Below are 25,797 nucleotides of genomic sequence, written 5' to 3' on the forward strand. Positions count from 1 at the left end.
TGTGTGTTTTTAAAAACAGGCTTGTAATTTCAGAAAGTGATGTACATTAGCAGTAAGTTTGTTTAGAGTAAGGATCACACCTTTTTTAGAAAAAAACTTTTAATTTTGAAATAAGTATAGATTCACAAAAATTTGCAAAAATAGTATAGGCCACTCCTGTGCACCCTTCATGCAGTTTCCCCCAATAGATATATTTTATATAACTATAGCACAATAGCAAAGCCAGAAAATTGACATTGATAATGTATGTGTATACTGCGATGCCATTTGATCAGATGTATAGATTCATGCAACCACTACAACAATCAAGATACTTTAGAACTAGTTCATCACTGCTGCACATTACATAAGTTATCATGATCTACTACTGTTATTTATCAGTTCAAATGAATTATAAAAATCTTACCTTATTTTAAGTTTCTTCATCCTCTTCCCTTTATAATATGATTGTCTTAAATACCTCCTTCACATACATTGAAAAGCATATCAGACAATGTGATTTTTGTGTCAACTGTCAAACATAATTTAGAAAACTCAAGAGAAGGGGCACCTGGGTCCCCGACTCTTGGTTTTGTTTCAGGTCATGATCTCATAGTTCATGGGTTTGAGCTCTGCGTCGGGCTCCGTGCTGAAGGTGGGGGGCCTGCTTGGAATTCTCTTTCTCCCTTTCTGTCCCTCCCCTGCTCACGTTGTCTCTCTCTCTCAAAAATAAATGAACTTAAAAAAACCCCAGAAAACTCAAGAGAAGGAAAGTGTTTTATATTTATTCATATTTGCATTTTTTCATTCTTTCTGTTATTCTTTCTTTCTTCTGGATATTCCAAGATTCTTTTGTCATTTCTTCATTATGAAAATAATTGCCTGTAGCTTTCTTTTGGAGTGGATCTACTAGCCACAAATTCTCTTAATTTTTTTTTTTTTTGGTCTGAGAATGTGTTGCTTTCTCCTTCATTCTTTAAAAAAATTTTTTTTTAATGTTTATTTACTTTTGAGAGAGAGAGAGAGAAAGAGAGAGAGAGAGAGAGAGAGAGAGAGAGAGAGAGACAGAACCTGAGCAGGGAAAGGGCAGAGAGAGCTGGACACACAGAATCCAAAGCAGGTTCCAGGCTCTGAGCTGTCAGCACAAAGCCTGATGTGGGGCTCGAACTGATGAACTGAGATCATAACCTGAGACGAAGTTGGACGCTTAACAGACTGAGCCACCCAGGTGCCCCCCCTCCATTGATACCTGAGATGGTAAGGGTGCCTCAGTATACTGGCTGGGGGAGAAAGTTCAGGTTCCCCATTAAGCCTCTGCTGACACCACTAGGCTGGGCATGAGAGCCATTTTGTTACTGTTCCCTTACTGGCATCATGGAAGAATAGGGATAAAAGTTATGGCTTCCCTACTAGGCTTTCTCTGACACCACCCGGGGAGGGATGGGTGAGAGTGGAAGCTGAGGCTCCCCACATGGCCTTTGTTGATGGGATGGGCATGGCACAGCAGATTTTTCAGTGCTGTTTGGCTGGAGTAGGCCAGTTTTTATCTAAATATGTCTTCTATCTCTGGGCTGCTTGTTTCCTATTCCTTTGGTTTTTCTTGGGGGCTCTTCTTGTCTTTTCTCCTTGGCATTTACAGTTTAACAACTTCTCTAGCTTCCAGTGTAGGATATATTAAGTGAGAAGAAAACAGAGAACTACCTCTGTTGTTCCTCAGCTCCCAAGATCTCCAGCCGATCTGCCTGCTTTTCTCCACCTTTCAGAGCCTTTTTATGTATGTTTTATGTATAATGTTCAGAGTCTTTAGCTGCTTTTAGGGGCAGAGGAATAGAGATAAGTGGATCTACTCCATTTCATGCCAGAAATGGATATGATCATGCAATATTTATTTATTTATTTAAGTTTATTTATTTGGGAAGAGGCAGAGAGAGAGAGGGAGAGAGAGAGAATACCAAGCAGGCTATGTGCTGTCAACACAAAGCCTGAGGCGGGGTTCAAACTCATGAACCATGGGATCATGACCTGAGCGGAAATTAAGAGTCAGATGCTTAACTGACAGTCACCCAGGTGCCCCTATTTATTTTTGAATCCAATTTTCAGGTGAAAGCATGGGACTTTGATGGGAAAAAAAAACACAAAAACAAAAAACCTGATTACTTTTCTTTTGTCCTCTTTCATTTTACCTGATTTTCCAAAATCCACATTACTTCAATTCACATGTCTATATTGGCTCTTGTCTGCATATAGCATGTTTGGGAACCTAGTGAAGCATCCAAGAGACTGGGACAGGGAGGGAGATACAATTATGGAGGGACCCAACACTAGAATGACAACTATGAGCTTTTGGCTCTGGGGGACAATTTGAAGTGTTCAGTCTACAATGATGATGATTAGGTGATTTGTTCAAACATATGGTGAATGTGAGGTGGAGGCTGGGGCACAGTATAACCACAGAGTATCAGGCTGTGCTGACGACACGCAGAGGGCGGGACCAGTGAAGCAGGACCATCCCCTGGGGCTCACCCCCAGGGGCTGCTTCCAGTTCATCCACCAGCTTCTAGGTAGATCCAACAGGAAAGTCTCTCTTCAAGTTTGTTGAACCAGCATTTGCTGTACATCTACTATGTTCAAGACCCTGTAGCGTTAGATTAAAAACAAAAATATCTGAGATGTGATTCTTGTTCGCAAAAAGCAGATAGTACAGAAGCTCCCCATTTTGTGGATTCCTTTTTCATATTATTTATCTCCTATGCTTCACAGGACCAGACCTCACATGTCCTTTCAGAGGGTAATTTTACCACAGAGAGGGAGCATTAAAAAACAAAATAAAATCAAATAAAACGCAAAGAGAAAAGCCTCCCACCCCACAGCCTGAGGTAGCTCTAAGAGCAAGCATTAACCTGACCTCTGTGATAGTGCAAGATGTGCCCAGGTGCCCTCCCAGTCATTGGGTGGATGCCATCGCACACTCCACACACCTGACACTGCTCAGGGAGAAGCCAGGCAGCTTACAACAACTTTCTCAGTCGAAGAATATCTGGCCTAGCAGGCAGCAGCTGGCAGAGACAAGGCTCAGCTGATTGTGATCCTTAGCTTACCTGGGCAGTGACACACTCAGCCCCACAGGGAGTGGCAGTGTCAGAGGCAGGGTATGATGTCCCGGAGAAATGTCCTCAAAATCCTTTGCATTGGGCTGATGCTGGCTATTGCCATCACTGTCCTCCTGGTATTTTATACCAAGAGGACTTTACAAAAGTTGATTTTGAGAAGTCTTCAAAAGGAGCTTCATTTGCCTCTGTCTGAATGGAATAAGACAGTGATAAAGAGATTCTCTCACTTGGAGATGGATTTGCAGCATCTGAGTAAGTTTATGACATTCACTGGGAGGGATGGTGTGTGTGTGTGTGTGTGTGTGTGTGTGTGTGTGTGTGTGTTTAAGGCATGGAGAGAAAAATGAGTGAGAGACCACATTCTCATTTCTCAGTTGCTCATTTAAGCATCTGACATTGAATTCTATCCCTCCAAATGGGAGGTAAGTGACAATTAGTAGGAATTAGAGCAAGCCATTGAGGGGAGGGGAGCAGGATATTTCTATCTGAGGTGTGTGTATGTGTGTGTGTGTGTACATTTGTACACACTCATGATCACAGGTACATGCATGCAGTCAGGGAGATTAAGGCTCAGTATAAAAATCCCAGAGACTGACTTATTTCACTTGGCATAAGACAGACACCATATATTTTCACTCATATGTGGATCTTGAGAAGTTTAACAGATCATGGTGGGGGGCAGGGGGAAAAAAGTTACAGAGAGGGAGGGAGGCAAACCATAAGAGGCTTTTGGTTACTGAGAACAAACTGAGGTTTGATGGGGGGTGGGGGAGAGGGGAAAGTAGGTGATGGGCTTTGAGGAGGGCACTTGTTGGGATGAGCACTGGGTGTTGTATGGAAACCAATTTGTCAATAAATTATATTAAAAAATAAAGTAATGGATTTAAATTAGAAAGAAAATAAATACAAAAATAAAAATCCCAGAGAGGCTCAGGAACAACTAGGCATAGCCTGTCCTTAAGCTTTTGAGTGGCAGGAGCTGTTAAACAGTGGTGACAATCTCTGGGGCAAAGGTCTCCTTCCTATGTTGCTGTGAGCTCCCATCAGGAATTAATGGGGCCTTGTTAGAGGATCTAAGATTGAATCCTGATATGGCCATGATAGGAAAGTGCTTATCTCTCTCCTGGTCTGTAAATGGAGATGTAAGAGGTCCTGCCAGACCTCACATGGTTGTAAAATATATGCAGAAAATGCTCTGTAAACTGATGTGTATCACACTTTAACTTCTCTTTTTTAAATTGAGGTATAACTGACATCAAACATTGTATTAGTTTCATGTACACAACATACTGGTTCAATATTTATATATTTTATGAAATGATCACCAAAATAAATCTAGCTAACATGTATCATCACATAGTTACAAAATTTTATATGCAAATAGAGTATTAACTATAGTCACCAGTCTGTACATTATATCCCATAACTTATTTATTTTATAACTGGAAGTTTGTACCTTTTGATGTTCTTTGCCCATTTCACCCACCCACCCCCATCCCTACCTCTGGCAACCTCCAATCTATTCTCTGTACCTGAGCTCATTCCCCCCGCCATCCCCCCCCTTTTTTTTTAGATTCCACATATAAATGAGATCATACAGTATTTGTCTTTTTCTGCCTGTCTTAATCAACTTAGTATGATGCCCTCAAAGTTTACCAAATTTTAACCTCTTATGAATTCTGGTGTTTATTTTTTTATTCTGGCTCACCATGAAACCTAATGCCTCTGAATTTTATGTGTCTCAGGATCTGACTCCATAGAGGGGAAGCAGCTGTGTTTCCTTTGCTCCCAAGTGACGAGGATCTAATGCTTGTGTGCATGAAGGGAGGTGCTGAATGTGTGAGCAGAGAAGTAACTCCACAGATGTATGGCTTTGTGCATATGGGGGCTGGAGTCAGGGAAAGTGCCTTTTACAATGAGAACTGAGTGTTATCAGGGTTCAAGGTGAGACCAAGGGATAGATGGAAGGACAGACAGGAGGAGCAAAAGGTAGAATTTATATGGAGACTAGAGGAAAAAAAGGAAAACAAGATGGAGGGAGAAAGAAGAAAGCACCATAGCACTGTCTACCTCTTCCCTCATAAGATTCGCATATTTTAATGTGGAACAAGTTTTTGAAAGGCAAGTTTCCTAAGGGATGGTCTAGTGAATGTCTTATCATTCTATTCTCTGTATCTGGCATGTAGAAATTAATAGATGAATAAATAAATGAATGAATAGAAGGGGAGAACAGAAGATAGGCAGACAAGGATGAAGGGAAGAGGGATACAAGGCAAGAAAGTAGATGAAACACAGAGATTGTCACATCCAGAAGCCCCGGCTTTGAGCACACTCCAGTGGGTTAACATTAACTATGAATATATGCTTAGTGCAGCTTCACCAGGGCACCCAGACCATACTGGTATGGTCTCCCCAACCCCAGGACTCGTCCTACTGGCTCAGCCTCCTCTGGCCTTAAAATAGCAGAACTTCTACCTAAAGCCTGGCTACTCTTTCCTTCAACTGGGACACAGTATGCCTTGAGAGCCACCCAGAGCCATTGTGGGTACGTCCCCTTCCTTCTTTGCAATGACTAGTTCCTCCTTTTCTTGATATTCTCAGTGCTTCCCATGTTTTATTCACTTTAAAATGATATGGTGTCAGGGACTCCCTACCACCTGAGATGAATTTCAAAATGTCTTCTGGACTCTGTTTCCAGATCACAAATGCTATTCTTTCCTAAAGGGATTCCTGAATTGGAAGCCTGTTCAATTTACCAGTCATTCTTGCTGCTCATTGCCTCCAAGGAGATTGACAAAAATCATAAGTCAATAAGGATGCCTATGCAAATGATGTAAACTATCAAAAACAAAAGCAAACACATAATGATAATTGTGGGAAGGGTTTAAGACTCTTAAACCAATTTCCTAGAACCACCATAAGGGTACTTAAAAGTCCCACGAGAGAGACACCATTGGGTTTTCCCCCTTTGGGTCGTGGAAAGTTTCAGTATGTCATGGGGATGGTCTAGTGACACTGTGTTCATCCTGTTGGACTGTGCACTTACATCCTCAAATTGATTCTAGGGTGTCCAGGTCTAAACAATTTCCATTGACAGCAGTGATGAAACAGAAAAATCAGATATTCTACAAGAGGAACATTAGAGGAATTCAAAGACACAGAGAATCCCAGACTACCCTATGACTCTCATATACTTAGCACAGAAAAGTTTGACTAAAAATACTATTCAATTTGGAAAACTATAAAAATTCGCTCTCGTTTTTATTTTCTACTGGACCAAATATGCTTTGGCCATCCTCTTTTTGCCTTTTTGCCTTTTTCCCTGGCTGTTTCTCCTTCCCTTTGGGCCAGTTTTATGCCACCTTCCAAACATCCTGCTCTAAGTTGCACGGACTTCCCTTCTCCTCTTTTAGGGGCTATATATTTAGCTGAAATTCAGCCCTTGTTCTTCTCACCAAGCTATGTGCTGTGGCATGGGACTGCACCCACCCAGAGGAAATTCACACTTAGGAATGTCCCCTCATCAAGTTGGTGCCCCTGGGCTGCAATCATCCAAACACTTTCTTCTAACTTGCAGGAAGGTACTAGATGGGCTAGAAGGTGATCCTATCAGTTTGGTTGGAATTTAGTGTGGGTTTATGGGGGATTAGTGGAAACTAAGTGGGTCCTTATGGTGGACTGCTTTATCATTTTGGGGTTTAATGCTGAGGAGTGTCATAATCCATGCTGGGCTTGGGAAATATTAATTGGCTCTAGGTTTGGTCTGACTGAGGAGAGTCAGAAGACTGTCACAGTAGCCCTTTACCTTATGAAAACCTGGCTACCTTCTTACCTCTGCTAACATTTCTCTGGTTGACCTCCCTGACAAGTTTTCTCACTCATTACAGACTTTGTAATGGCTCCTGTTTCAGTCTTTATCTCTGCCCCCAATACTGCTATCCCCTGGATGATGCAGTGTCAGGTGGATGATTCATTCAATACCTTGCCCTTCCCACCTGTATAGTTCTTTGCCTATATCTCACCTCACATTTCTATGGTGCATTCTGGACTTTGTCATCTCCCAGAATTTCTCACCCCAGAAATGACAAACTAATGCTGCCATTCCCGGTTGAAACCTCATGACTGCAGCATATCCATCCAATTTTTCTCTTTAATAGTACCATTTTCCCAAGTCTTCTCTTGCCAGTATCCACAACTCTGTTGCATACTTGCTCTGTTGCACCTTCCTAAGAACCTCCAACATCATGTGAAATCAATTGCTCATCTTCTCTATGCCTTCACCCAAGTGCTTGGCACTGCTGGAAAAGTTCTCATAACTGAACCATTACAAATTCATGGTCACTAGTCCCAGTTAGCTTTCTCTGGCTCCACGGTGCTTCTGTGTTTCAAAAATCAGGTTTCACTCCTATTCCTTATCATCACAACTTTAAAAAGATTTCCACTTTTCTCAGTCTTCTTCACCATTTCTCCCCATCCCTTCCCCAGAAGAGGAAACAGAAAACAGAACCAAACTTTATTGCATGCTAGGCCCTGTCCTTAGCACTTGATATATATTAATCCACTTAGTTATCACAGAAACCCTGTAAAGCACTTGGTAAATCTAAGGCACCAAAAAGAGAAATCCACTGGTCAAGGTCACACAGGTAGGAAAGGGTAGGGCTGCCTGGCTAAGGAGTCTGAACTTTTAACATCTATGTGGTAAGTTGTTGGATAGGATCAATCCGTCTTGTTTGCACTCACCTTATCAACTAGCCAGAGGAGATGCTCAGTAAGTCTTTGGTGACTCAGTTGTTCAGATGAGAGTCAATAGGGAATCAGGCTGGAATGGAATGAAAAGAAAAGGATGAATTCTACCTTGAAGAGGCATACTGTCCATACATAGGCAACTGAATGGAGGTGGGGAAACAGTCAAAGGACGCCTGAGTTTGGGGTGTTGGGTAGGTGGGAGAACAGTGGTTGGTACCATTTGTAGAAATAGGGAGGTAGCCTCAGGAGATGAGTTCAGTTGTTAAGGAATTTGGGGAACTTGGAAAACAGCAAAATGAGAGACATTTTCAATAGCCGGTTGAGATGAAAATGATGAGGAGGAGGACCAACATCAACTGAGTGTGTACCGAGTGACAGGTACAGTTTTAACTGCTTTATGCATACAAACTCATTTATTTATCCTCAAATCTATGCATCAAGTGCTGTTATTGTCCCTATTCTACAGATGGGGAAATATAGGTTAAGATGTTTTGCTGAGGCCATGAAATTGGTAGTGGCAAAGGTGAGATTCAAATTCAGGAAGTCTGAGTCTAGAACTACAGATTGTGTTTTGGGGGTGATAGTGGCCTTGAAGTGAAAGGCAAGGTCTTGGGGACAAATGAGATCACCAAAGACAGGAGGGGACAGAGGACAGGAGCGAGGTAATATTTGGGTGACAGGGCAGAGGAGCTTATTGGATCCCATCTGTAATTCTCTGATGTAGAAAGTACTCACTGAAAGTGAAATAATGACAGCAGAGCCAGGACAAGTAGAGATGAACCTGGCTGGGGATGAGTGTCAGAGTCAGGTGACATTGGTTTGTTTTCCCCTGTTGATGATATTCCTAGCTGAATGGTCATGTGCCCAGGCTCCAAGATGGAGCTGTATCATGGGCCTTTTACCTGGAGACAAGGCCACTGGTTTGGATGACACTGAGAAAAAGATATATTTAATATAAAAATCATACTCAGCTAAGCTGGCTCTCTGTGAGATACTAATAGATTTTCCTGCTTCCTTTAGGTAGGATGATGGTAAGACCTGGTTTGCCTAGAATAGTCCTGGTGTACACCTGTTTTTCTGGTGATACATGTTGCATAATTATTAATATCACCCTATCTACTCTGAAAACTGTCCCAATTAGATGGATTAATTATATCTTCATCACTAATTTAGGGACATTAGGTCTTTGAGAGGATTGGCAGGCCAAAGCACTCACATTAAATAGGTTCTTTTTTTTTTTCTTTTCTCTTTCTCTGTGGAGTTCACAGAACTGAGCTAAAGGGAGTTCAAGGTACATATGATGAGACTCTCCAAGTAGAAATCTTATAGGGTTATTGTAAAGGTGACATAAATAATGGATGAAAAATGGTCTGAAATTTGTGGGCCATCTTCCAAAATAATTGCTGTTGATGTCATGGATCTGAGAAGGACTCTCCTGCATAAAAGTGTCCTCTGCCTGGGTCTGTCACTGTTCTGTTTTTGGTTGTTGTTGTTGTTGTTGTTGTTTTGTTTTTGTAAAGGCAGTGTTTCTCAAATTAATGTGACAATTACATTTATCTGGGACAACTGTTAACAATTCATATTCGCAGGCTCCACCCCAGACCTACTGAATCAGAACCTCTGGACGTGGAGGGGTGGGGGGGTGGTTGGGGGGTGATAGAGGGTAGGGGAGAGGGGAAAATGGGTGATGAGCATTGAGGAGGGCGCTTGTTGGGATTAGCACTGGGTGTTGTAAATAAGTGATGAATCATGGGAATCTACTCCCGAAGCCAAGAGCACACTGTATACACTGTATGTTAGCTAACTTGACAATAAATTACATTAAAAAAAAGAATCTCTGGTGGAGACCTGACTTCAAACTTTGAAGACATTCTTATGATCAAGCAAGTTGGAAAATGTGGGATTAATACATCTCCAATTTAAAAGTTCTTGGCAAATCAAATATATAAGTGAAGGGAATGGTGGATAGTGGTGGAAGTTGAAATAGATTTGCCTTTGTTAGCCACTGACACTATAGTATGATGTTTCTTAAACCTCATAGTACAAAAAAAATTACTCCTTGATTTTGTTCAAAATGCAGATTCTGGTAACCTCTCTTTCCTCTATCTCTACATGACCCTAAGATTCTGATTTAGTTGATTTGGGGATAAGCCTGAATATTTATATTTTAAAATAATCACAACAGAAAATTTTGATATGTGTTTCTTGACTTTTATTCTGAAAAATGTTAGCTCATTATCAATCTGTTTCTCAAGTGACAGTTCCTAAAAGAGGCTTAGAGGTGTGGGACTTAGGATAGATAAGCCCTGATAAAGGTTTAGGAGACGTGTGCTCTAGTGCACACATGGTCAGGACAGCCTTGCATAGGTATGACAAGTTCCTTTGACATACTACATCCCCTGGGTCAAGAGATCGCACGTTTCAGAATTTGGAGAGGAAAACATTTCAAGAAAATTTGGATGGAAAACAATGCGACATAACTAAAGATTGCCTGAAATATTTTCTCTCCTGTCCTTCGTTTGCAGAAGAAAGTATGAAATTGGGTATGAAGCAACAAGAAAATGTGGACAGCACAGTGGAGAGGGTGAAATATGAAGAACATCCTGTTCAAAAGGCATTGGAAGCCAAAGCAAGTGAGACCAAGGAGCACAAACCCAAAGAGATACTCTTCCCAGACGCACAGCTTTTCAGGCAGTGGGGTGAGGGTCCAGCAGAAAAAGGCTGAGAACTTTTTCCAGAAGTTTGGTTACAACGTTTGCCTCAGTAAACAGTTGCCCCTTAATCGCAACGTCCCAGACACGCGAGATTCCATGTAGGATGAACCAATGTTGAGTTGCCGAGGGATCTTGTTTTAATTTGGAGATGAGCTTTGGGAGAAGCTAAAGTCAAGGGTTGAAAGAGAGTTGAGGAGTGAAAAATTGATGGGGAAGGAGTTCAAGGCACAAAAAGTGCTGGCAGGCTGACTGAATCTTGTTTTTAATCCATTTTATAATACAAGCTCAGAGAGGATGACTGACTAGTCCAAATGTTTATGCTCCTTGGAGATGGGCAGTGATGTCAGGAAACATAGATCCTTGAGAAATCTGATGATGAATTTAACTCATAATTGTTCAGATGAGGAAACTGAGACTGAGAACTTGGAAAGACGCTGGTGTTTTCCTCAAATTCTCTGTGTGGACTCCTCTTTGTTATTAATTCTAATTTAAAGAGACTTCTCTCTCTTTCTCCATCAGTTTCTCCTTCCTTTTTCTCTTTTTGCTTCTCCCACCCTCCTTCATAAGCTTTACAAATAACAGCTTTGTTGAGATATAATTCATATACAATTCATCAATTTAAAGTGTGCAACTTAGTGGTTTTTAATATATTCACAGTTCTGCACCATTGCCATAATCAACTTTAAAACATTTTCATCATTTAAAAAAATTCCATACCCATTAACAATCTCCCTGTTTGCCCATAATTCCTCATCCCTAGGCAACTGTTAATCTACTTTCTGTCCCTATGGATTTATTTATTCTGGACATTTCATATAAGTGGAATAATATAATGTATGGATCTTTTATAACTGGCTTTTTTTTCCACTTAGAATAATGTTTTCAAGTTACATTCATATGATAGCATGTATCAATACTTCATTCCTTGTATTGTCAAATAATATTCCTTTGTATGGATATACCACATTTTGTTTATCTATTCACAATTAATGGACATTTGGGTTATTTCTACTTTTTGACTATTATAAATAATACTGCTCTGAACATTCATGTGTAAGGTTTTGTGTGCACATATGTCTTCACTTTTCTTGGTTATACCCTAAGAGTAGGATTTCTGGGTTATGTTATAACTCTATATTTAACATTTCAAGGAACTGCCAGACTGTTCTCCAAAGTGACTGTATCATTTTACATTTGCTCTGGTAGTATATGAGAGTCCTGATTTTTCCACAGACTCACCAACATTTGTTATTATTTGTCTTCTGATAATAGACATCCTGGTGGTGTGAAGTGGTATACCATTGTGGTTTTCATAAAATTTGCATGATGTCTAATGTGCTGCATATCTTTTCATATGCGTATTGGCTATTTGTATATATTAAATGTCTATTCAGAGACTTTCTCCTTTTTAAAACTGGTTTATCTTATTACTGAGCTGCAAGTTCTCTTTATATATTTTACATACAAGTTCCTATCAGACATATGATTTACAAATGTTTTCTTCCATGTGAATTGTCTTTTCACTTTCTTCATGGTTTTCTTTGTTACACAAAGGTTATTAATTTGATTGTGTACAATTTATCTAATTTTTTTCTTTGATTGCTTGTGCTTTGGATGTCATATCTAACAAACTATTGTTTAATTCAAAATCATGAAGATTATGCCTTTTTTTTCTAAAAGTTTTGTAGTGTTAATCTTACATTTCAGTCTTTGGCCCATTTAAAATTAATTTTTGAACATGGTGTGACATAGGGGTCCAACTTCATTTTTTTGCCTATGACTTTATAAACTGTTCTAGCACCCTTTATTGAAGAGACTACTTTTTCACATTGGATTGTCTTGGCACCCTTGTCAAAATCAATTGGCCATATTGTTTCCTTTGCCTACTCTTGGCTCTGGAGCCGACAGAATGGGAAGAGATATTTGCAAATGACACATCAGACAAAGGGCTAATATCCAAAATCTATAAAGAACTCACCAAACTCCACACCCAAAAAACAAATAATCCAGTGAAGAAATGGGCAGAAAACATGAATAGACACCTCTCTAAAGAAGGCATCCAGATGGCCAACAGGCTCATGAAAAGATGTTCAACGTCATTCCTCATCAGGGAAATACAAATCAAAACCACACTGAGATACCACCTCATGCCATCAGAGTGGCTAAAATGAACAAATCAGGAGACTCTAGATGCTGGAGAGGATGTGGAGAAAGGGGAACCCTCTTGCACTGTTGGTGGGAATGCAAACTGGTGCAGCCACTTTGGAAACCACTGTGGAGGTTCCTCAAAAAATTAAAAATATATCTACCCTATGACCCAGCAATAGCACTGCTAGGAATTTACCCAAGGGATACAGGAGTGCTGATGCATAGGGGCACTTGTACCACAATGTGTATAGCAGCACTTGCAACAATAGCAAAATTATGGAAAGAGCCTAAATGTCCAACAACTGACGAATGGATAAAGAAGATGTGGTTTATATATACAATGGAATACTACTTGGCAATGAGAAAGAATGAAATCTGGCCTTTTGTAGCAACGTGGATGGAACTGGAGAGTGTGATGCTAAGTGAAATAAGCCATGCAGAGAAAGACAGATACCATATGTTTTCACTCTTATGTGGATCCTGAGAAACTTAACAGAAACCCATGGGGGAGGGGAAGGAAAAAAAAAGTTAGAGAGGGAGGGAGCCAAACCATAAGAGACTCTTAAAAACTGAGAATAAACTGAGGGTTGATGGGGGGTGGGAGGGAGGGGAAAGTGGGTGATGGGCATTGAGGAGGGCACCTTTTGGGATGAGCACTGGGTGTTGTATGGAAACCAATTTGACAATAAATTTCATATTAAAAAAATCAGTTGGCCATAAATGTAAGAATGTATTTCTAAATATCAATCTTATTTCATTCATTTATAGGTCTAACCTTATGCCAATAACTCACTGCACCTTTTGTAATAACAGCTGCACCTTTTGTAATAAGTTTTGAAATCAAGCAGTATGAGTCTTTCAATTTTCTTCTTGTTCAAGATTGTTTTAGGTATTGGGAACTTGAATTTGCAAATGAATTTAAAAACAATTTTTTAAGTTTATTTATTTATTTTGAGAGAGAGAGAGAGAGAGAGAGAGAGAACAGGCACGAGTAGAGAGTTGCAGAGACAGAGGGGGAGAGAAAGAATCCCAAGTAGGCTCCATAGCCCAATGTAGGGCTGGAACTCACAAACCATGAGATCATGACCTGAGCCAAAATCACAAGTTGGATGCTTAACTGACTGAGCCACCCAGGTGCCCCAACAATTAAGCCTTTCAATCCATGAACGTGGGAAACCTTTGCATTTATTTAGGTTTTCTTTAATTTCTTTCAACAATGTCTTGGGTTTGACAGTATAAGTTTTGCCCCTTTTTTGTTAAATAGGCTTATCTTTTTGATACTATTGGAAGTGAAATTATTTTCTTAGTTTCATTTTCAAATTGTTCATTGAAAGTCTATAGAAACACAAATGTTTTTTATATATTGAATTTGCATCCTGCAACCGTGCCATATTAATTTATTAATTCTAATTGTTTTTAGTGGATATTTTAGAATTTTCTATATATTAGATTATGTCATATGTAAATTGAGAAATATGTACTTCTTCCTTTCCAATATGATGACTTTTATTTAATTTTGTTGTTTAATTACCTGGCTAGAATTTCAGTACAATGTTGAATAGAAGTGGTGAAAGAGGGATTTTGTTTTGTTCCTCGTTACAGGGGGGAAGCATTTACTATTTCACTATTAAGTATGATGTTAGCTGTGGTTTTTTGTAAATGCCCTTTACAGAAATCTTGTTCTATTTCTAGTTTGTTTAGCGTTTTTTTTCTTATTATGAAGGGGTGTTAAATGTTGTCAGGGTCCCATGTTGGGGGCTCTCTCTCTGCCCCTTGCCTGTTCACTCATGATCTCTCTCTCTCAGAGAGAGAGGGAGACAGAGAATCCCAAGCAGGCTCCACACTGTCAGCACAGAGCCTGACAAAGGGTTCAAACCCACAAACCATGAGATCATGACCTGAGCTGAAATTAAGAGTCAGATGCTCAACCAACTGAGCCACCCAGGTGCCCCTAAATAAATAAACCTTAAAAAATGTTGTTAAATGCTTTTTCTGTGTCTATCAAATTGATCATGTGGTTTTATTTATCATCTATTGATATAGGGTATTACACAAATTGATAGTAGGATGTCAAACAAATCTTAAATTCATGGCATAAATTCTACTTGGCCATGGTATATAATTGTTTCTATATGTTGCTGGATTTAGTTTACAAGTATTTTGAGATTTTTGTGTCTCTATAAGAAGTATTGGTTTGTAGTTTTCTTTCCTTGTGATATTTTTTGTCTGATTTTGTAACTAATACTGGCCTCACAGAATGACTTCTATATTTTGGAAACATTTGTGAAGAATTGGTATTAATTCTTTTTAAATACTTGGTAGAATTCACCAGTGAAGCCAGTGAAGTTTGTTGTATTTATCTTCTTGGTTACCATGTCTGATTCTCTACACTTGTTCCTGTGGGTTCAATTTTGTGGATCTTTTTTTGACAAGTAATTAGTGATTAGTAATTCAATCTCTTTATTTGATGTAGGTCTATGTATATTTCTATTTATTCTTGTGTCAGTTTTGAGAATTTGTTTCTTTTTAGGAATTTGTCCATCTCATCTAATTTTTCTAATTTGTGGGAGGATTGTTTATAGTATTCTCTTATAATATTTTTTTATTTCTGTAAGGCCAATGGTGATATCCCACTTTTATTTCTGATTTTTAGTAATTTGAATATTTTTATTATTTTATTGGTCAGTCTAACTAAAAATTTGTAAATTTTATGTTTTCAAAGAACCAACTTTTCACTGATTACCTCTATTGTTATACCTATTCTCCATTTTATGTATTTCTACTCTCATCTTTATTATTCTCTTCCTTCTACTTGCTTTGGATTTAGTTTGCTCATTCTTTTCTATTTTCTTAAGGAAAGAGGCTAGATTATTGACTTGAGATCTTTCTTTTTTTAAAAAATATACTTATTTACAGCTATAAATTTCTTTCTCAGCTCTTCATTAGCTGTATCCCATAAGTTTTGGTATACTGTGCTTAGTTTTTTTTTCAGTCATCTCAATGTATTTTCTAATTTTCCTTGTAATTTTTTGACCCAGTGGTTATTTAGGAATATATTGTTTAATTTCCACATATTTGTGAATTTTCCTTTTTTTCTGTTTTCATCTCTAATGTCACTCCATTGTGATCAGAAAATCATATTTTGTATAAATTTAATCTTTTAAAAATGTATTAAGGCTTATTTTGTACCCTAGCATATGGTCTTTTCTGGAGAATGTTGTATGTGTAGCTGAAAGTATTAGGCTGTTATTGGGTAGAATGTTCTGTAGATGTCTGTTAGGTCTAGTTGGTTTATAGTGTTGTTTAATCTTCTGCCTAATCCTTCCTAGTTGTATCTAATATTGAAAGTGGGATATTGAAGTCTCTAATAATTACTGTTCAATTGTCTATTACTTCTTCAATTCTGTCAGTTTTTATTTCATGTGTTTTGGGACTCTGTTGCTAGATGTATAAATATATTTTTAAATGTTTATTTATTTTTGAGAGAAAGGAGAGGGAGCAGCAGAGAGAAAGGGAGATGGGGGATCCAAAGCAGGCTCTGTGCTGACAGCAGAGAGCCCAATGCATGGCTTGAACTCAAAACCCAGGAGATCATGACCCAAGCCAAAGTTGGACACTTAACCAACTGAGCCACCCAGGAGCCCCTACATGCATATTTTTATAATTGTCATATCTTCCTGATGGATTGATCTTGTTATTAAAAAAACTCCCCCTTATCACTACGAAGATTTTCATTTTAACATCTATTTTGTCTGATATTAGTATAACCACTCTAGCTTTCATATGGTTGCTATTGCATAATATATCTTTTATTTTCAATCTATTTGTATCTTTTAATCCTTTGATCTTAAATGTGTTTCCTGAAGATATAGTTGGATTAAGAAAATACAATCTGACAATCTCTACCTTTTAATTGGGTTATTTAATTCATTTAAATTTAATATTTGTATTTATTATATTGTTATTGATAAATATTTTATTAATTTATGTTGGATTTATGTCTGCCAATCTATCTTTGTTTTCTAATGCCTTATGTATTTTTTCTTGCAGCCTTTACTGCTTGTTTTTTGTATTAAATGAATATTTTCGAATGTAACAATATCATTCTTTTAATTATTTTCCAGTTTATTTTTATAGTTATTTTCTTAATGGCTGTTCTAGGGCTTATAGTGTACATCTTAACTTATTAGATTCTACTTAGACTTATTCCAATGAAATATAGGGAGGTTAGTAATATACAGCTTTATTTCATCTTCTTTTTTTGATGTTATTGTTATAAATATTAAATATACATATGGTACAAAACCAAAAATTTACTGTTATAATTACTTTATATAATTTTATGTCTATTAAAATGAGAAAAAAGGGGATTAAGTATAGATTTATGAAGTTTGTTGTATTTATCTTCTTAGTTACCATGTCTGATTCTCTACACTTGTTCCTGTGGATTCAATGTACCATGTGGTGTCATTTTCTTACCAATACAGCTTTGCTCCCATTCACCTCTTTTGTGCTGTTACTGTCAGGTATATGAAATTATTATAGGCCCAACAATTATATACACTTTAAAAAAACATAATTGCAGTGTGCCTGGGTGGCTCAGTCCGCTAAGCATCCGACTTCGGCTCAGGTCACGATCTCACAGTTCATGGATTCATGTCCCATGTCAGGCTCTGTCCTGGCAGTGCGGAGCCTGGAGCCTGCTTCAGATTCTGAGTCTCTCTCTCTGCCCCTCCCTTCCTCACACTATGTCCCTTCCTCTAAAAAATAATGGACATTAAATGGGAAATTAAAAAAAAAAATAAAAACCAAAAAATATAATTGCTTTTTAAAATCAGTTAAGAGAAGAAAGAAGAAATAGGCATTTATACTGTCTTTTATAATTATGCAGTTACCTTTACTGGTACTCTTGGCATGTGTGTGTGTGTGTGTTGAGTTATTGTCTAGGATTACTTGTTTTTAAGCTAAAGAATTTAGTGTTTCTTGTAAGGTGGGTTTGCAACCAACAAATTCTTTCAGTGTTTGTTTATTTGCCAATGTCTTTATTTCACTTTCATTTTTGAAAGATATAAAAAATGCTTGTTTATTTTTTTCTTTCTTTCTGCACTTTGAATATGTCATCCATTGCCTTTTAGCTCTATTGTTTCTGATAAGATGTCAACTGTTAATATCACTCAGGTTTCCTTGTATGTTGTGAGTTACTTTCCTTTTGTTTTTTTTCCCAAGATTTTCTTTTTATCTTTGGCTTTCACCATCTGGGCTATGATGTATCTGGGTGTGTATCTCTGCATTTATCCTACTTGAAGTTTAACGAGCTTCTTGGGTGTGCTAAGAAGTATTTGAGTATAAATATTTTTTTGGAGGTTATGATTATATCAGAAGGTGAAGCCTCTGAGGGTTAAGATGTTATAGCTTAATTCATCCAATACCAAATGAATGTGGAATTGTGATCAGGAATTTTTTCCACAAATTTTCTCCATTTATTATTTATTTATTTTTTAAAGTTTATTTATTTATTTTGAAAGAGAGTGTGAGAGAGGGGGGAGGAGGGGCAGAAAGAGAGATGGTGAAAGAGAGAATCTCAGGCAGGCTCTGTGCTGTCAGCTCAGAGCCTGACACAGGGCTCAATCTCATGAGCCTGAGATCATGAGCCAAAATCAAGATTTGGATGTTTAACCAACTGAGCCACCCAGGTGCCCCATCTTTCATTTATACATTTAGAATCATCATTGAGGATCTGATCCATAATCCGTGTAATGCATGGCAGTGGCCTAATGTATCATTTGGCTGATGAATTGGTACTCTTCATCACATCATCCTAAGAAGATGTTTTGTCATCATCCCCTAATTCTCTGAATCAGAAGGTAATGGGCATAGCCTTAGATGGAGGTGTGAGAAGCTACCTTTTCACTGAGACTCACTCATCTCCGCATGTAAAATAATCCTGAAGGCATTTAGAGAAATGTTTTACCTAATTAGTTTTTACAAGGATGGTAACAAAATTTAATCTTTCATGCCAACTCCAGTTGATTGGTAGTGACTGCCTAGAGTACTGTGGTGGGAAGACTTTTGAGTCTGTATGATTAAAGGCATGGGTGATGTGTTAGTGATGTCCTCCATCATGAGAGGGGAGGACGTGTGTCAGTACTTGCCACTTGTGAGCCAGGACACAAGTAGGGCCTCATACATTTTCTCTTGGGTTGACTGCATAATTTAGATCTTTAAGCATAAAGATAATATGCTGGGAAAAGTTGGTAACTGAAGCTGCATTGCATTTATTAATTTTGGAGCATCCAGATTTAATTCCATAAGGATTAACTCACAAAACTGCTTGTCAGAAAGTATTACTATGGATACAAAATATTTATGAATCAAGCATCTACATATACTTGAATAACATCTAAGTCACATCCGATACTTATAAACCAAATGAGTACTCTTCATCCCTGCTGTTCATAAAAAATCCTTGTGGCTCAGACATAGAGAGATTTCAGAACTAAAGCATTCTGGAAACCATTATGGTCTAAAACTATAGGAAGACTACTCCACTAAATTTCTTTGAGAGAAATAACTTAGTGAGAGGTATTATTATACAGAATTATAAGATAAGAATAGACTTCTATGCCGCTTCCTGCTAAGTGAGATGCCAAAGTGATTGTAATCCCTGTTTCCCCAGTTTTCTGGATAGCTATCTGAGACCAGAAAGATGGCAACTCTTCTGTTGTCATGTCCTCTCTTTACCTTTCAAAGACTGGAGAAAGTCCACTCATGGGAGTGTTGTGTGGAATTGGAGAATTGGCCAGTTACTTTATTGAGCTTAGGTAGATTTTTTTAAAGTTTATTTATTTATTTATTTATTTTTGAGAGGGAGTGAGACAGAGAGTGCGAGTGGGGGAGGGGCAGAGGATCAGAAGCAGGCTCCACACTGACAGCAGAGAGCCCAGTGTGGGGCTCGAACTCACGAACTGCAAGATCATGACCTGAGCTGAAGTCAGATGCTTAACTGAGCCACTCAGGCACTCCATAGGTAGATGTTAAATACCAGCAAACAATTAGACACATGCAAAGGCATAGCTTTAACAGCTAATCTTTAATAGGGAGTTTACCAAAATGCTGTGGCCAGGACCAGCTACAATATTTGCTGGGCCCAGTGCAAAATGAAAATGTGGGACCTTTTGTTCAAAAACTGTGAAGAATTTCAAGATGGTGTTAGCAAAATATTAAGCCACCTTGCTGCTGGCATAACTTGCCTTGGGAAATCCCAATGCAAGAATATATTTTACAATTGTTTAAAGTCTGTTTCGATATGTGTGTATTGGTTTGTTATACACAATGATAGTTTCAGGTAAACTTGTGATATACACAAGTTTATCTTTCTATATCTAACAACTAGAAGCTACCTTATCAATTTCTCCTATTGTGCCCTTCTGCTGTTGGGGGAGTGGAGAGATTGTGGTCTTATGTTGGAAGGAGTTGCCAAAGATCAGTTCCTGTAACTGTCATCCAACTAATAAATATTTTTCAGTATCTTTTGCTGCACTGCCCAGTATGGTAGCCACTAGTCGCATGTAAGTATTTAAATTTAATTAATTAAAATTTAATTAAATAAAAAATTAGTTTTTGGTTCCCTAGTAACATTATAAGTGCTCAATAGCCATACGTGACTAGTGGCTATCTTAATGGACAGAACAGGTTTAGAACATTTCCATCATTTCTGAATATTTCTTTTTTAATGTTTATTTATTTATTTTGAGAGAGAGGGAAAGAGAAAATGTGAGTAAACATGAGCGGGGAAGGGGGCAGAGAGACAAGGAGAGGGGGGAATACTATTCAGGCTCCAGGCTCTCAGTACAGAGCTGGACACAGAGCTCAAACCCACGAACTGTGAGAACATGACCTGAGCCAAAATCAGGAGTCAGACGCTTAACTGACTGAGCCACCCAGATGCCCCCATCATTGCTGAAAATTCTATTGAACAGAGCTGGTCTAACCATTCCAGGTCAGGTGGTAAGGAGCAAGGAGGAAGGGGAGATCATTCTTTTTGGAACGGCAGGAGCCACATTTCTTGTTTCTCTTGATATAAGGTGGGTAGGAGAATGTGGAGTGTGGATAAGAGAAGTGTTATTAAAGCATTTAGAATATAGCCGAGAAAGTATTCAAAAGGAAGCAAGGGAGACTGAGTGGAAGAAAGAAAATCTGAAGATGGTTGGATTATGTGGATTAGAGGGAAGAGAAGACTGACTCTTACTCTCAACTAAATACATGTGAAAGACCTAAATGTGAGAAAGGAAACCATCAAAATCTTAGAAGAGAAAACAGGCAGCAACCTCCTTGACCTTAGCTGCAGCAACTTCTTACTAGACATGTCTTGGAGGCAAGGGAAACAAAAACAAAAATGAACTATTAGGGCCAGATAAAAAGCTTCTGCAAAGTGAAGGGAACAATCAACAAAACTAAAAATCAACCAACAGAATGGGAGAATATATTTGAAAATGACATATTGGATAAAGGGTTAGTATCCAAAATCTATAAAGAATTTACCAAACTCAGCACCCCCCCCAAAAAAAAGATAATCCAGTGAAGAAATGGGCAGAGGACATGAATAGACACTTTTCCAAAAATGTCCAGATGGCTAACATATACATTAAAAGATGCTCAACATCACTCATCATCAGAGAAATACAAATCAAAACCACAATGAGATATCACCTTACATCTGTCAAAATGGCTAAAATGAACAACTCAGGAAACAACAGATGTTGATGAGGATGTAGAGAAAGGGGTAGGTACCCTTTTGCACTGTTGGTGGGAACACAGATTGGTGTAGCCACCCTGGAAAACAGTATGGAAGTTCTTCAAAAAATTAAAAATAGAGCTACCCTTCCACCCAGCAATTGAACTACTAGGTATTTGTCAAAAGGATACAAAAATGCTGATTCAAAGGGGCACATGCACCCCAATGTTAATAGCAGCATTATCAACAATAGCCAAATTATGGAATGAGCCCAAATGTCCATTGACTGATGAATGTTAGTGATCAAAAAGAATGAAATCTTGCCATTTGCAACAACGTGGATGGAATTAAAGTATATTATGCTAAGTGAAATAAGTCAGTCAGAGAAAGACAAATATCATATGACTTCACTAATATGTGGAGTTTAAGAAACAAAATGGATGAACATAGGGGAAGGGAAGGAAAAATAAGATAAATAACAGAGTAGGAGGAAAACCATAAGAGACTCTCAAATACACAGTATAAATTGAGGGTTGCTAGGGGGGAGGTGGGTGGGGCGATGGGTTAGATGGGTGATGGACATTAAGGAGGGCATTTGTTGGGATGAGCACTGGGTGTTATATGCAAGTGATGAATCACTGGGTTCTACTCCAGAAATCACTACTACACTGTATGTTAACTACCTTAAATTTAATTTAAAAATTAATAAAAATACATATTTATATATAAGCAACAGGTACTGGACATTAAGAACTGCCACTGAGCTTGAAAGAATTTAAGGTTTATCTCTTACATCCCTCTGCCTTTGCTTTAAATATTGATGATCCTCAGGCTTTAGCTCAAGTCTCCTTTCTGCATGTAACTTGAGTAATTTTATCCAACTCTTGTGAATTTAACCACCACTTACATGGTAATGACTCCTAAATTCACATGTCTTCAATCCAGATTGTTCAGCTGTGGCCCCAGGACCATATTTGCAATGACCTGCTGGGGAATTCCCTAGTGTGACTCACAGGTACTTCCTACTCAACAAGACCAAACCGAAACATGTCCATTACTTTTTCTCCTCTCATTGTTCCCAGTTCAATGAAAGGTGCCACGATTCAAGTAACAAATATAAGAACAACAAGAACAGCAATAATCACCAAAGTAATAATAAAAGCAGTTAACATTTAATGAGCCCTTCTTTTATTCTGAGCACTTTATGCACATTATTATATTGACCCTCATAATGATACTGTTGTGAAATCATAGAAAATATATATTTGTCTCTGCCTCCAGTTCCTGACACAGAGCTCAAAGCTTTGTCATTTCCTAAGTGATAAGAACACTATGAGTATCTTTTGTTCTGATGAGGTGACTCTGAATGGACTCCTGGATGAGGGCTGGTTACCAGAAAGATCTACCATAATTAGAAGCTTGAAAATTTCAGCCCCACCCTGATCCCTCAGAGAAGGGAAAGAGACTGAAAATAGAATTAATATTTGGTCATGCCTGTAGGGAAGCCCCCATAAAATCCCAGTAGTATGGGATTTGGAGACCAGGTTGGTGAACACATCTACACAAGGAGGGTAATACACCCCAGCTCCATGGTGACAGAAGGTCCTGCAGTCAGGACCCTCGCAGATCTTGCCTGATGTATCTCTTCAGCTGGCTGTTCATTTGTATCCATTATCAGATCCTTAAGTAAACTGGTAAACATAAGCTAGTGTTTCCCAGAATTCTGTGAGTGACCCTAGCAAATTAGTTGAACCTGAGGAGGGGGTAATAGGAACCTTCAATTTGTAGCCAAGTCTGACAAAACTTGTGGGTAAGCTGGCAACCTACTACCTGCAACTGGCATCTGAAGTAGGATGAGTACAGTCTTGTAAGACTGAGCCCTTAATTTATGGAATCTAATGCTACCTCCAAGTAGATACTACCAAAATTGAGTTAAGTTATAGGATATCCAGCTGCCATCAGAGAGACTTGCTTGGTGTGGAAAAAGACACACACAGTTGGTGACCAGAAGTGTTAAAATTGAAGTGGTCTGTGAAGTAATAATGTGAGTAATAAGGGAGACAAACTGTTTTCTTCTACATAAGTGGAAAATAGGGCAAGTTTTTTTCTTAAACAACGATGACGTGAGTGTTATTATTACTACTACTACTGTTTTATAGACAAGGTAAAGAAAACACAAATAAGGCAGGTAATTTTTTTAAGATCATACAAATAAAAAGTGCCAGGGTTATGACTCGAATACAGGTCTATTTGCAGACTTTGCGCTTACTTGCTCATATTCATTGTACCACACTCTTTACAGCATTGGCATTATCTGACAGTCTGTTAGAAATGTGGAATTTCAGATTCTGCCCAAAATTACTGAACCAGAATCTGCCTTTTATCAAGATCTTCAGGTAGTTTGTATGCATCTAGAGCTTGAGAAGCATTATGGTATGGTATCCTTCCTCCAACCCCCTACCAGTTCACAATAGTCAAGTGACTAGGAAATCAGATTGAGACTATTGTTCTTCTTTTCATTCTTCAGAGTATGTCTTAGCTGAGGTCTTCATACCTATTATACCTGTCCTATGCTTAAAAGGCTTCAGTTCCTCTACTTACTCTTTTTAACCATTGTTTGGTCCTGCTGGTCTGTCCAGCCTTATCTTTTGTCACTAATGCTGAGCAGTGTAGTTCTTCAAACAGTGTGTACTCTTCTGTGCCCCTGTGCATTCATCTGTACTGCAGCCTTTGCCTAAAACATTCTTGCACTCTCAGGGGATGCAACTCAAATGTCTATACAGATCTGCTATATGAGGGCTTGGTAAACAGGGGAACATATGCTGTGAGTAACTATAGCAACTCTGACTCTGGTCAGAGGAGGTGCTATCAGCAGGGAAGATGGTTGCAGTGAGACAAATGTTTGATTTATCAGAGTCCAAAAGTCTGGATTTTTTTTATGTTGGCAATTACTTTACATTTTTAAGAAATATATGGATTTAGTCTTCCTTCCAGAATGGCAGAATGTTGAGTATAGCATTTCTTCTCAACAAAATAACTAGATGACTGGAGAAATTCATGAAAAAGAATAACTTAAAATTTCTAGAGTACAGATACATGAAAAAACACATAAAAACAATAAAGAAAGCCAACAGAAAGTTGTGTTTTGAAAGATCGACAAAATTAATAAAACTTCAGCTAAACTGACCAAGAAAAAAATAAACAAAATCAGGATTGGAAGAGGGACTTCACTATTGACCTTGCAGAAATAAAAGACTATTAAGGAGTACTATAACAATGGTCTCCCAAGAAACTAGACAACTAGAAGAAATGAACAAATTCTTAGAAACACACAAACTACCAAAACTGGCTCAAGGAGAAATAGAAAATCTGAGTATATCTCTAACAAGAGATTGGATTAGTAACTAAAAAACTACTCAGGTCCATATGCCTTTACTGGTGAATTCTACCAAAGTTTAAACAAGAATTAGCTCCAATCCTTGCTAAAGTCTTCCTAACAATAGAAGAGAAGGGAACACTCCACAACTCGTTATATGAGGTCAATATTACCCTGATACCAAAGCCAGAAGAAAACATCACAAGAGAAGAAAATGGAAAAGCAGCATCCCTTATGAATATAAATGTAAAAATCCTCAGGAAAATATTAGCAAACTGAATCTAACAGAATAGAAACAAGATTATATGCAACAGGACAAAGGGGCATTTAAGCCAACAATATAAACTTGGTTCAAACTCTGAAAAATCAATCAATGTGGTACATCATCTTAATAGAATAAAGGACAAAAGGCATACTATCATCTCAATAGACACAGAAAAAGCATTTTAGATAATCCAACACCATTTATGATTAAAAACATGCAACAAGCAAGGAGTAGATAGGGACTTCCTCTATCTAGTAAAGGGCATCTACAAAAAGCCCATATCATTCCTAATGGTAAAAGAGTGAAAGCTTTCCCCATATGAAGACAAAAAACAAGTATATGTGACCTCAACCTTGTATTCGATATTTTAGCCAAGCAAGAAAAAGAAATAAAGGGCATCCATCTTGGGATGGAAGAAGTAAAATTATTTCTACTCTCAGATAACATGATCTTATATATAGAAAATCCTAAAAATCCATTAAAAAGACCATGGGGGAAGGGAAGGGGGAAAAAAAGTTACAAACAGAGAGGGATGGAGGCAAACCATAAGAGATTCTTAAATACAGAGAACAAACTGAGGGTTGATGGGGAGTGGGAGGAAGGGGTGGGTGGGTGATGGGTATTGAGGAGGGCACCTGTTGGGATGAGTACTGGGTGTTGTATGGAAACCAATTTGACAATAAATTTCATATTAAAAAAAATCAATTGGCCATAAATAACTCTTA

General features: G+C 38.2%; 1 protein-coding gene across 1 annotated transcript in view; it reads left to right on the forward strand.

The window, feature by feature from the left end:
* Window positions 1–3,130: 3,130 nt before the first annotated feature.
* The window catches only part of GALNT8 (polypeptide N-acetylgalactosaminyltransferase 8), a 49,301-nt gene continuing 26,634 nt past the window's right edge, over window positions 3,131–25,797 (forward strand). The window contains 3 exon segments of the mRNA XM_011283725.3: window positions 3,131–3,341; window positions 10,361–10,538; window positions 10,540–10,647. Coding sequence (XP_011282027.3) covers window positions 3,131–3,341; window positions 10,361–10,538; window positions 10,540–10,647 — 497 coding nt within the window.

This window comes from Felis catus, chromosome B4 (assembly GCF_018350175.1).
Source record: "Felis catus isolate Fca126 chromosome B4, F.catus_Fca126_mat1.0, whole genome shotgun sequence".
Classification (NCBI taxonomy): Eukaryota; Metazoa; Chordata; class Mammalia; order Carnivora; family Felidae; genus Felis; species Felis catus.